The sequence below is a fragment of the Neolamprologus brichardi genome, chromosome 12, assembly GCF_056152115.1.
Source record: "Neolamprologus brichardi isolate AB-2024 chromosome 12, ASM5615211v1, whole genome shotgun sequence".
Classification (NCBI taxonomy): Eukaryota; Metazoa; Chordata; class Actinopteri; order Cichliformes; family Cichlidae; genus Neolamprologus; species Neolamprologus brichardi.
The window spans coordinates 7,399,065-7,411,780 of NC_142115.1; the positions used below are offsets into that span (position 1 = coordinate 7,399,065).

Genomic DNA, 12,716 nt, shown 5'->3' on the forward strand with positions numbered 1-12,716 from the left:
ATCCACTGAAAAACTCATAAGCGCGGGCGCCGTTTGTTAAACCCACCATGGTGCAGAGATGGACACTCCACCTAATCATATTGTATACATGTGGTTATAGTCTAGCCGTACACATAGTACATCAAAGGCAGAGAAGAAAAGAACTAATAGGTATTCACGTAACATTGAGCTAAATATGTTTCATCATCCAAGAAGCTAAAATGTGAAAGCAAAATATGTGACCATCGTTTTATTCGCAAAAAGTAGTAGAAACAATCCAGCTGTTATGGAGAAAAGTGGCCACCACAGCTAGGATTATGCACTTGAACTAGGAGTAAAAATAACAGAATTCCTTAACACCAATCTGCACTCTACAGACATCTAGTGATGTGATTTTACATAGTTTAGTTTTAAGAGAGCTTATTATTACGATTACTTCAAGTTGTCACTGGTAACTGCACTACCTTAAAAGTTTAATGTGTTCTGATAGGATTTTTTATAATTATTAAAAATAAGATGAAAAAGCAACAAAATAAAATAAACAGAAAACAACTTACAGAAGAAATCATTGCAAGTGTCTTTTATTCGTTTCTCAGACACAATAAAGCACATAACCCAGAGCACAACAGGACTAGGGGGTGTATGAGCAAAGGACATCCTGTGATGAAGGAGAAATGACTGATTCAAAGCAACGCCTGGACAGAGACGTTATTACTCAGGCTGAGCAATGCAATTCATTTTTTTTCCTCGTTGCAATAACAAATCATACGTGCATGTCTTATTTGCAATATTAAAAAACACATTTCTAGAAATTATTCATAATGTCGTTGGCGGTGGTATCTCACACATCAGCTGGCGGCTCTGACATCAGCCAGCGACAATTCTTCCACTTTTCAAATCAAGATGATAATCTTTTTCTTTTCCTCTACAGTACAAATCTCCAGCTCCATATTTAAGTGATTTCAGCTTTCAATAACCTTAGAGCTCTGAGAAATTAAACGCTTTAACGACACAGTCAAAGCTACATGTTAATCAAACACAGGTCTGCAGTTGACACAGCACTGAAAATGATAGTAGATAAAATCACTTACATTGTAAACAGATAGCAATTACAACTTAATCTGGTCCACAACAGTGATATATTATTCATCTATAGTTTTCCTCATAGTGCTCATTTATACAATACTGGCTTTTAAGTCAACATCTTTAATTTCTTGACATGACATGTAAGAAAGAAGAATGCTACATAAGCTTTGAATAATATATATACTGTCTATATATGTAAAGCTGAATTACCCTTTAAAACACTTCACATCAATATCAAATACTGTGAAACCATTACAGTTATACTTCAGTCCTTTCTACCTCATCTACCAACACATTCTACGAGTCTCTATGGTGGAATGGATTCAGTACATTTGAATGTTCAGCTCTCAACAGCATTGTTAAATTTCACAAAAGCATCCAGTTACACCTCCCTGAGATGAAGACCATACTGAAATGAAAGGAAATATATTTTTTCGAAACACTGACTATATATATTAGACTGTATATGCTGCATTGGGCAGCAATTTAAAACAAAACAAAGTCCCTCTTTTCAACGTGCGGTAGAGATCATGTCTGGTGACATCTTTTTATAACCAGGAGAAACCTAGCTGTTCTTTGTAACAGGTGTGATCAACAACTTCCTGGACGAGGCCTAGAAAAATTAAAAACTTTTCCCAATTTAAACCATACCTGAAAAATTCAAGATCAGCTTTTCAGATCAATCTGTGGAAGTCGCATTTTGTCTACCACTACTTGTAATTTCCACTGGTTCTCCCAGCGCAGTGTGTTCGTGTGGCCAAACATGACAGATCATTACAGTATGGTGGCACAAGACAGGTAATTTTCTGTCAGTGTTCTCCCTCAGATCCCACAGGAACATGGTGTTGACAGTCTCACTTTGTCATGGTGCAAAATCCAGTGAATGAGTAACAACAACCATGCTTCTGGTCTCGATCATCACCTACCATTAGGCTTTGAAATTTATGTCACTTTCAAACATAATTTGAAGGTGGTCCATTGTGAAAGTTTGTAAATGAAAATGGTCAGAACAGAACTTCCAGGGAGGGATCTAAAAATAGCTGCGCTGGAAGCTGTCTGAACCTAATAAGATGATCTTGAACTGAGCCAAATTTAAATCAGGTAAGGTTTTAACGCAGGCAAACATATGCATGTGTATCATATATATCAGGCCCAATCCCAGAACTTTTTTCATACCTTAAAAACAATTTTGATGTAATTTTTTTTGTTTGATTTTGACATCGTTTCTGTCAATGATGATAACAGATGACTTTTTAGTATTGAAGTCATCTGGGACTGCTTGAAAACAAAGACAAATTTCTACAGGGGCAAGAAACATGAAACCCAAACAACCAGACAGTTAGAGTAGCTCAACTTGAAGCCCAGAGTTAGCTGAAGATATCGGATTACAATGGCACAACCAGTGTGGTAATAATGTCTGGATGGCCTTATACATAGAAAAGATTGAGTGTATGTGTGACTTTCAGTCTTTTGGAATGTTCTAGAAATTCTTTGAGGCAGCCCTTCACTTCCCATGATGCAAAGCTGTAGGACAAGGGTGCTCCAGACATCAAACAGTTCTTTTAGTTAGACGGTTCCTGTTTCTAAGTCTAGTTTATGCAAATGATTTGGTACCAATGGAATCAACTGGCAATAGCGCTCTTTTCTGTGTATGTCTGCAGAAGAATACTTCCAGCTTTAGACCTTATGTGAAGACCTCAAGAGCTTGCAACGCAAATCCTTTCATGCTGAAACAAAGCTAACTGGGTGGAGAACTTGGGGCAGATGAGCTAAGTATCCTGGAGGACCCGAGGAGAAAAATATCTGTGCTGCTTTGCTTGGGATGATGCTGGGGTACATGGATAGAGTTTGGGAAATCCTTCTTTGTTTCTCCTTTAGCAAAGTTTGGCTAACTTTTTCTGACTTGTCTGATTGTTTGACAGTTTCTTACCCCACTTGATTGCTTTACAGTGATGTTAGTTGTTCCCAGATCACAGCAATTAACATGGTGAAAGCAAAGTTCTTACTATGGTGCCAGTGCTGGCAAATTAAAAGTGTTGAAAGCTTCTATTTGAAACTTGTAATCCTGTGTAGATGCAGACAAATCTCACCAGTTCTGGTGGTCTTCTTACAACACAACCAAAACCCAAGAAAAAAGAGCAATTTAGTCTTCAGTATGGCCAATAGAAGACAATACCAATGCAACTCAATGTTAGACTTCTACTAGTGTCATTATTGCCATTAACCCCTTAAAAGCTACAAGGGGATTTAGGTCCAGAATGTATGCACTAAATTACACTGTTACCTTACATAATTTAGGGCAATGATTTAACAATGTTAGACACTATGCATGTGTTACATTAAAACTGAGCAAAAGCAAACAAACCCTTATATTCTTAATTCCACTTACAGTACTTAACATGTGAAAAATAAAGCTAAATTCAGTCCATGCATGTTTGAAAGGCTGCTGCGTATCAGATCCACTTTAATATTCTCAGACGGTCAGTGGACTGAAAAAACAAACAATTAAAAACAAGAAAAAGGAAAAAAAAAAGCAGAGAATACAGCCGCAGTGTGAAGTCAAAGGTTTATGGTTTGGGAGTGGCTAACAATGTGGAGGAACTGCACTTTATATTGACAGGTGAGGGAGCTGATGCAGTGCTAGTGTTAGAAAAAAAATATCCAAAACAGACAGAGTAAAAAGCCAGAGAGAAATGGAAATAGAGAGATGAGGAGAGAAATTGAAATAGTTTTGAGAGGAGCGAAAAGCAGGGCGGAGGCAGAAAAAGCAGGGCAAGCTGAACACAGCTTGTCTGACATCAATCCAGTAGTAGTTTTTTTTTTTCTTTTTAATCGGCGTCCCACGCTCACTGGACACATATCTGATTCTTCAGACTGTGGGAGAAAAACAGAAAGAGACGGAAAAGATTCATCAGTGATACACTTCAGATATTGTATACACAGTTTATGCAGCACATGGCAAAATAAAGGAAAAGAAACATTTTGGTGCTGGCTGCCGTTGCCATTGATTTAAACCAGTTAAGAATCATAAAAATGTCAAGAAACTCATCAGTTTCACAATGGATAAGAAAACGATGTCAAAGCTTACACTCACTGGACACTATTAGGTCCACTTTGCTAGTCCTGGGTCTGACCCTGCCTTGCAGATGTCGCAGAAGAAATCGAGACTCATCAGACCAGCTAATGTTTTTTCCAGTCATTTAATGTCCAACTTTGTGAATTGCGTGTGTTGCTGGACTGAAAAAAATCAACATCTTCCACACTGCAGAGCTTGGAATGATATATACCACCAAGATATGATAAATAGGTAGAAATTGGAGTTCTTCAGTCTTCAACCTCTTCTTCTTTTTCAGAGATGCTCTTCTACATACTTTGGCTCTAATGAGTGATTATCGGAGTTACTGTTGTCTTTCTTTTGTCACGTTTGTTTTCTGAGAGAGGATGAACAAACTCAAAGATGAATTTTATTTATAATGAAGTTTATTAAATGGTTGAAGGTTCCAGTTACAGCACTGCAGACTTCTCTCTGTCCGGCTGTCCTGACAGACAAAGGGTGCCACTCCTCAGGGAATAAAGTTTTAATAATAGCATAAAAATATCACATGAATATGATTGGTTAAAAATTTGGCGAGAAGCCTCAGACTTGGCTTTCCATAGATAGTGTTTGGTCCAGTTTCCGTCTCCTCCAATCAGGCATCTTTCTCTCCGTAAAAGAAAACTCCTCCCCATTTCCCTGTTGCTATGCAGTTTAGTAGTTTTTCAATTCAAGCTCACCCTGACTGCACGTGTGTGTGGGTTCCACCCAGCACCTATCTCCACACCATAACATTTTCACTTCAAACCAGTCCAGCCATTCTCGTCTTTTATCAAAAACACATTTTCAACCAGAGAACTGAGCTCACCGGAGATATATATATATATATATATATATATATATATATATATATATTTTTTTTTTTTAATTATTCTCTGTAAAGCCGAAAAGTGGTTGTGTGGGAAGTCTCTGAAATTTAAGACTAGCTTTGTTCCCCATTCTGACGCTCAAATTTCAGCAGGAAGTCTAAATGCATTGGGCTTCTGCCATGTGGTTGGCTACTTAGAAATTTATGTTAATGAGGAGGTAAATGGCGTGCCAATATGACCATATATCAAAAGACAAACCAAAAATCTTTGAAAAGTTTTAGTCTTCCAGTTGAATTTTGCAAAAGTTTTGAATTGAAAAGAGTAAATATGAATAATTGATTTATGGAAACCATGCAGGGTTTGGTTTGTTATATATTCTGGGAGGGCAAAAAAAAGGAAAAGATTTTGTTTGTGTTTTCTCCTCTTCAGCTGAAATTTTAAAATACATAGAACAGAATAAATAGAAAAAAGAATACAGGAAAAGAATAAATGTGTTATTTGGATGTAGATTATTGGATGTAGATGTAGATTATCATTTAAATTGATATGCAGAGCCTTTTCCTGTTTGTTTTCTTCATATTTTTTTTAAACTAATATTGCTGAAAAAAACACCAACACCAACATCTTTTAATGCTCCAAACAGATGAGAGAATCTGGCTGCTTGTGTTTCTTGTCATGTTCTGTCGCCTTCAGCCTCAGTTTTCCTTTATATATCGTGTTGAATCTCCATCAATCCTGCACATGCTGTACAAAAACAATATGAGTGTGTAGTTCCACACACATATTTAAATTTAAACTGCTGTGCAAAACATACAACCATACCTCAGCTGCCATCCTCGGAGCATCCCAGGATGTATAGTAGTATCTGTTTTACTATTTTATTACAAATACAAAACTTCATTCATGTTTTTGTGGTGTGGCCCTCCAGTGTTCTGAGTAAACATTAATTCAGTCTGTTCAAAATGAAATAGAGAGACACCAGTGCCAGAGTGGCCATTGGGGGCAACGGGAGAATTAAACACATCCATTTACATATTGTAAAGTTGAACCTGCACACACAGCTCTTTTTCTCTTGTTTTTTTTTTGTTTGTTTTGACATTGTGAAGTTTTAAAATGCCAGATGACTGCACAACTGCTGAGACATAATGGTAGTTATTGTTCAAAATAATGTTGCCAGTTTTGTACTATGAAAAATATGACAGCTCAGTATGCAACAAAGATTTGAAGAAAAAAAGGTTTTGGTAATCAACTTGTATTTGCAGTCAATCATGTCTCTCATTAAATAGTAAAGAAAAGAAAACAGATGTAAATCAAATTAAGGTTAATGAATCTCTTGTCACATTGCAGTTTTGGATAGTACGTTCTACATGCAGAAACTTGGTGTGCTGAAATGACAGAAGAATAACCAAGGTGTCTGTAGCCTTCTGATTTTTATGCCAGTTAATAATCACTTCATTCATCCATCTTTCTGCCCCTTGTCCTGTCACAGTTCCTACCAAGTAGGACATATCCACAAGACTTTTTTTTTTTTTTTTTTTTTTTTGGTATTTAAACTTGTGTTTATTATTTTGATCATGAGAAACAGAATCAAGGACAGAAAAGGTTTCTGTGAACAGAGAGTCAAACAGCAGGAGGCAGAAAGAGGAACCACAGCAAACAATAAAAAGTTAGAATACAAAAAAAGAAAAGAAAAGAGGGCTTCATGTTGGGGGGGTTACATTCCTCTGGGCCAAACACAGTCATGAAACTAAAGGAACCTGCCCAGGTGTGCTGAGGGTGGGGGAGAACAGGGTGAGACGTGAAATGAAGCTGGTAGGTTAATGCCCATGCATCGCACGCCCCGGCCGGGCACGCCACTGTAACAATATATATGTGTGATATATAAGCTTCAGATTTATGAAAGCATTTCCAAAATACACGGGAAATATCTACGTAGGAAAACAGACTGTACAAGAAGAATAGCTCTGTATAAACATTAAACCCTTCAACTTGTATTTGCAGTCAATCATGTCTCTCATTAAATAGTAAAGAAAAGAAAACAGATGTAAATCAAATTAAGGTTAATGAATCTCTTGTCACATTGCAGTTTTGGATAGTACGTTCTACATGCAGAAACTTGGTGTGCTGAAATGACAGAAGAATAACCAAGGTGTCTGTAGCCTTCTGATTTTTATGCCAGTTAATAATCACTTCATTCATCCATCTTTCTGCCCCTTGTCCTGTCACAGTTCCTACCAAGTAGGACATATCCACAAGACTTAATCTAGGAGGTGCGCATGAGGCATCCAAATCAGAACCACTTCAACTTGCTACTTGTTATGTGGAAGAGGACTATAACCTGTCCTAAACTACAGAGCTTTTCCAAGACAAATTCCCACAGAGGAAGAGGAACATCCACTACATGCATGTATGGCCATAGGTGTGGGTGGGAACATAGATCAACCAGTAAAAAAATACAGCCCTACAGCTGTTTACTCAATGCATTTGAAGCACTTTATCTACAACCATGGTCAAGTTTGAATCAGGAATGAACCCACAGGCTATTCTCCACATAGATGACCTCCTCTGAGCAAGCACTTGATGAAAGTGGGGAAAAAAAATCCTTTTTAAAAAGTTCCGCAGAACCAGGCTCAGGGAGCTGCTATCTCCCGTGACCGATTAGGGGTGAGAGGAGGAAGAAAGGACAAAACAGACGCTGATGTTCTTTGTGGAGAAAGGCCATAGTTGGGTTTGAAGCAAGACGCCTGCACTACCAAGACTGCAACCTTATTCTTTCAGTCACTATCCAGAGCTTGTCACCATAGTTGAGGGAGGGAATGTAAAAACAAATGAATGGCTTTGGTTTCAAGCTCAGCTGTCTCTTCACCACAAGAGACTCGGGTATACTCATCCACTTTAATTTAGCCAATGCACCTGCCAGTCGTCCACTCCACAAAGTCCTCTAGGAGTTTTCAGTGGGTTGGGTGGAGTGAACTCACCTAATCCTCAAAAAGACTGGAGTTTTTTTTGTAGTCCCCGATTCAATGAATTGAATGCAGTTCAAAACATGACAGCATGGCCTAAAATGTATGTACAGTTTCCTGAGGGCCTGCATGTGTCAAGGCCTAGGGGCAAAGGCAGTCAAGGGGATCCAACACCTCTGCATGACTGAGTTATTGTTTGCATGCCAAAGATTTAATTGACAGAGACAGACTGAGACATTTTAGCTGATAGAAAGCTCAGTGATACTGTGGCGGGGCGTGGCCTGCGGTGCCGTGCAGAGGAGGCGGACGCACCTGCACGGCATCCGCGATCATGCCCCACCGAATTAAATATTGTACTGGGTCCTGTGGTTGGCGTTGTTGTTGTGGTCGTTATGTTGAGCTGGCAGCGGGAGAACTGCAGCTCTGGGTGCGGATGTACAGCAACCGTGAAAGTGTTAATAAAGTATTCTGCAAAGCATGAACGTGCACCAGCGTCTTCTATGAGGTGCCGTAAGGGACATTATTACTGAAACGCTCTCACACACACTACTGAAACGCTCTCACACACACTACTGAAACGCTCTCACACACACAACTGAAATTTTAGCTCTCACACACACTACTGAAACGCTCTCACACACACTACTGAAACGCTCTCACACACACTACTGAAATTTTAGCTCTCACACACACTACTGAAACGCTCTCACACACACTACTGAAACGCTCTCACACACACTACTGAAACGCTCTCACACACACTACTGAAACGCTCTCACACACACAACTGAAATTTTAGCTCTCACACACACTACTGAAACGCTCTCACACACACTACTGAAACGCTCTCACACACACTACTGAAATTTTAGCTCTCACACACACTACTGAAACGCTCTCACACACACTACTGAAACGCTCTCACACACACTACTGAAACGCTCTCACACACACAACTGAAATTTTAGCTCTCACACACACTACTGAAACGCTCTCACACACACTACTGAAACGCTCTCACACACACTACTGAAACGCTCTCACACACACTACTGAAATTTTAGCTCTCACACACACTACTGAAACGCTCTCACACACACTACTGAAATTTTAGCTCTCACACACACTACTGAAACGCTCTCACACACACTACTGAAACGCTCTCACACACACAACTGAAACGCTCTCACACACACAACTGAAACGCTCTCACACATACTACTGAAACGCTCTCACACACACTACTGAAATTTTAGCTCTCACACACACTACTGAAATTTTAGCTCTCACACACACTACTGAAACGCTCTCACACACACACTACTGAAACGCTCTCACACACACTACTGAAAAACCAAGGCATTTCAGTTGAACAGGAAGGCATTTCAGTTGAACAGGAAGGCGTTTCAGTTGAACAGGAAGGCATTTCAGTTAAACAGGAAGGAGTTTCAGTTGAACAGGAAGGCATTTCAGTTAAACAGGAAGGCGTTTCAGTTGAACAGGAAGGCATTTCAGTTAAACAGGAAGGCATTTCAGTTAAACAGGAAGGCGTTTCAGTTGAACAGGAAGGTTTTTCAGTTGAACAGGAAGTTAATTCTTGACAAAGAAACTGAAGGAAAAAGTGGTAGATTTCAAACAAACCACTACACAGATGTCTACTCAGCAACCTGCTAGTTAGGGGTGGGTTTTTATAATCGATTTATCAATTAAAATCGATTCTGGCTTGGATAACGTGAAATCGATTCATTAAAATCCTGAATCGATTTTTTAATATAAATTAATTTTGCCCGAAATGCCAGAATCTCAGGTGAAACCTCACAAAATTTCAACAACCACCAAACAGCTAAAACAGTAAATGAGAGCAGGAACAAGGATTCTGCACAAAGACGTAAACACACAGCGCGGACCGCGGATCAGAATCAATGGGATGTCGCCTTTCTCACCCGATGGCAAGGACACGGTCGGGGCTGAAAGCCAACAGCTGGCTGATTCTGATCTGTCGGCGGTCCGCGCTTTGTTTTCACGCAGTTTTTGCCTGATTCTAAAGCTGTTAGTTTGATCTCTCTCCAAACAATATTGACTGAACCAGCAGCAAAAGAAGGTCCAAACTGCGCTTCACATAAACATCGTCATGAATTCCCTCTGACATTTAATGTTTTGCTTCCACCACGATAAAATCACACGTCATGCACAGCTCTCTCTCTCTCTTTCTCTCTCTCTCTGTACTTCAAGAACAGTTTCCCGTCTAAAAATCTGTTTTCTGCATTATTCGCTTGCTTGTTACGCACAAGTCTACTGTTGTTTACAGCGCTGTCGGCCGCTGTTTTTTTTTTTCGTTTTACATACTTCCTAAAAGAAAATCTTATTTCTGCCGTTCAATACTGAACAAATTTAAACATTTAAAAATTATGCAAAATGCAAAACGCTTAGCCGTGTCTCTAATAAAACCGCTGGAACGTGAGAGGTAACGTTCATATGTTGATTAATGGTTTTCTTTCGTTTTTGATGTACTGCAGAATATTTTTTATAAAATCCCAGGCCAGGAAAAATCACCTTCATGTTTTTCTGTGTTTTATCTTCAGCTACTTTTACACAAAGGCATCTGCTGTGACGCTTACACCTTTGATAAAGTCTTGCGTGTGTCAGCTTCCTTTTTTTAGATACAAAAATATGTAAATGTACTGATCTGAATTATAATATTGCTGACTGTCAAAATTTCCCAGAATCAAATTGAATTGAATTGAATCGAATCGAATTGAATCGAATCATGGAACGATAAGTTAGACAGCTTAGTCTTAGTGAGACAGCTGCATTACTTAAAAGTATATTAGCCTCAGCATAAGTCAAAATTTAGAATAGCAGGAGACGGGCATTATCCTGGTTATTTTTTTTTTTTAAATTTAAATGAGAGCAGGAACAAGGATTCTGCACAAAGACGTAAACACACAGCGCGGACCGCGGATCAGAATCAATGGGATGTCGCCTTTCTCACCCGATGGCAAGGACACGGTCGGGGCTGAAAGCCAACAGCTGGCTGATTCTGATCTGTCGGCGGTCCGCGCTTTGTTTTCACGCAGTTTTTGCCTGATTCTAAAGCTGTTAGTTTGATCTCTCTCCAAACAATATTGACTGAACCAGCAGCAAAAGAAGGTCCAAACTGCGCTTCACATAAACATCGTCATGAATTCCCTCTGACATTTAATGTTTTGCTTCCACCACGATAAAATCACACGTCATGCACAGCTCTCTCTCTCTCTTTCTCTCTCTCTCTGTACTTCAAGAACAGTTTCCCGTCTAAAAATCTGTTTTCTGCATTATTCGCTTGCTTGTTACGCACAAGTCTACTGTTGTTTACAGCGCTGTCGGCCGCTGTTTTTTTTTTTCGTTTTACATACTTCCTAAAAGAAAATCTTATTTCTGCCGTTCAATACTGAACAAATTTAAACATTTAAAAATTATGCAAAATGCAAAACGCTTAGCCGTGTCTCTAATAAAACCGCTGGAACGTGAGAGGTAACGTTCATATGTTGATTAATGGTTTTCTTTCGTTTTTGATGTACTGCAGAATATTTTTTATAAAATCCCAGGCCAGGAAAAATCACCTTCATGTTTTTCTGTGTTTTATCTTCAGCTACTTTTACACAAAGGCATCTGCTGTGACGCTTACACCTTTGATAAAGTCTTGCGTGTGTCAGCTTCCTTTTTTTAGATACAAAAATATGTAAATGTACTGATCTGAATTATAATATTGCTGACTGTCAAAATTTCCCAGAATCAAATTGAATTGAATTGAATCGAATCGAATTGAATCGAATCATGGAACGATAAGTTAGACAGCTTAGTCTTAGTGAGACAGCTGCATTACTTAAAAGTATATTAGCCTCAGCATAAGTCAAAATTTAGAATAGCAGGAGACGGGCATTATCCTGGTTATTTTTTTTTTTTTTTTTGGCATATGTGCTTTTTGTCTTTTTTAGCAAAGAAAAAAATATCTTAAAATCATCAATAAAACCAGGGAGAGAAGGCTTAGCGTTCCCCCATTTAACACAATGGATATGATATTTACTCAAACGTATGATGATGTTAATAATGTCTGATACACCCAATGCTAGATGATCCATATAAAAAAAATTATGATGTTTTTTAAGTTGCACCAAATACATTGTGTGATAGGGCATAGAAAAAAAAAAGATGTTCTAGGGTTTCATTTTCATCAGTACAAAAAGAACACTGATCCACCTCAAAGCCAAATCTCTTTTTTTAGAAATTCTGCCACAGGATTAATTTTTTTTAAAGTGTGTTTCTTTAACTTTAGGTAGAATAGGCTATTTCATAAATTTTTAGTATGCTTTATCCAGTGTATATGAAATAACTAAATTAGAACCATGCAATGTAACCATTCTGTTGTAACTATGAAATATTTTTGTCTTTGAAGAAACTACTAACAAATTTCTTATTGCATTTTTATCAAACAGCTGACATTGCCCTAGCAATAAATTTGGGAGCACTGATGAGAAATTATTGTATATCATAAAAATTTTAATCAAATGAAGCAGAGGCAGTGGGACCAGTTCACAAAATTTGTTATATTCTCTTTGAGAACAGTTTAGACAATATTTTTCTGAAAAGTCTGGGTAACTTAGAATTACACCGTTTTCATCCAACAAATCTGTTATGAATATAATCTTTTTGTTCAAACCAGTCACTCTTGAAAATTGATTTTTGATTAAGTGTTATTACCCTATTATTCCATAAGGTTGAATTATGGGGAGAAGTTGTGGGTAA

General features: G+C 38.3%; 1 protein-coding gene across 1 annotated transcript in view; it reads right to left on the reverse strand.

The window, feature by feature from the left end:
• Positions 1 to 544: 544 nt before the first annotated feature.
• Positions 545 to 12,716, reverse strand: part of zmat4a (zinc finger, matrin-type 4a) — a 188,942-nt gene continuing 176,770 nt past the window's right edge. Inside the window, exon 7 of the mRNA XM_035910658.2 lies at positions 545 to 3,939. Coding sequence (XP_035766551.1) covers positions 3,912 to 3,939 — 28 coding nt within the window. The 3' untranslated portion in view covers positions 545 to 3,911. The remainder of the gene's footprint in view (positions 3,940 to 12,716) is intronic.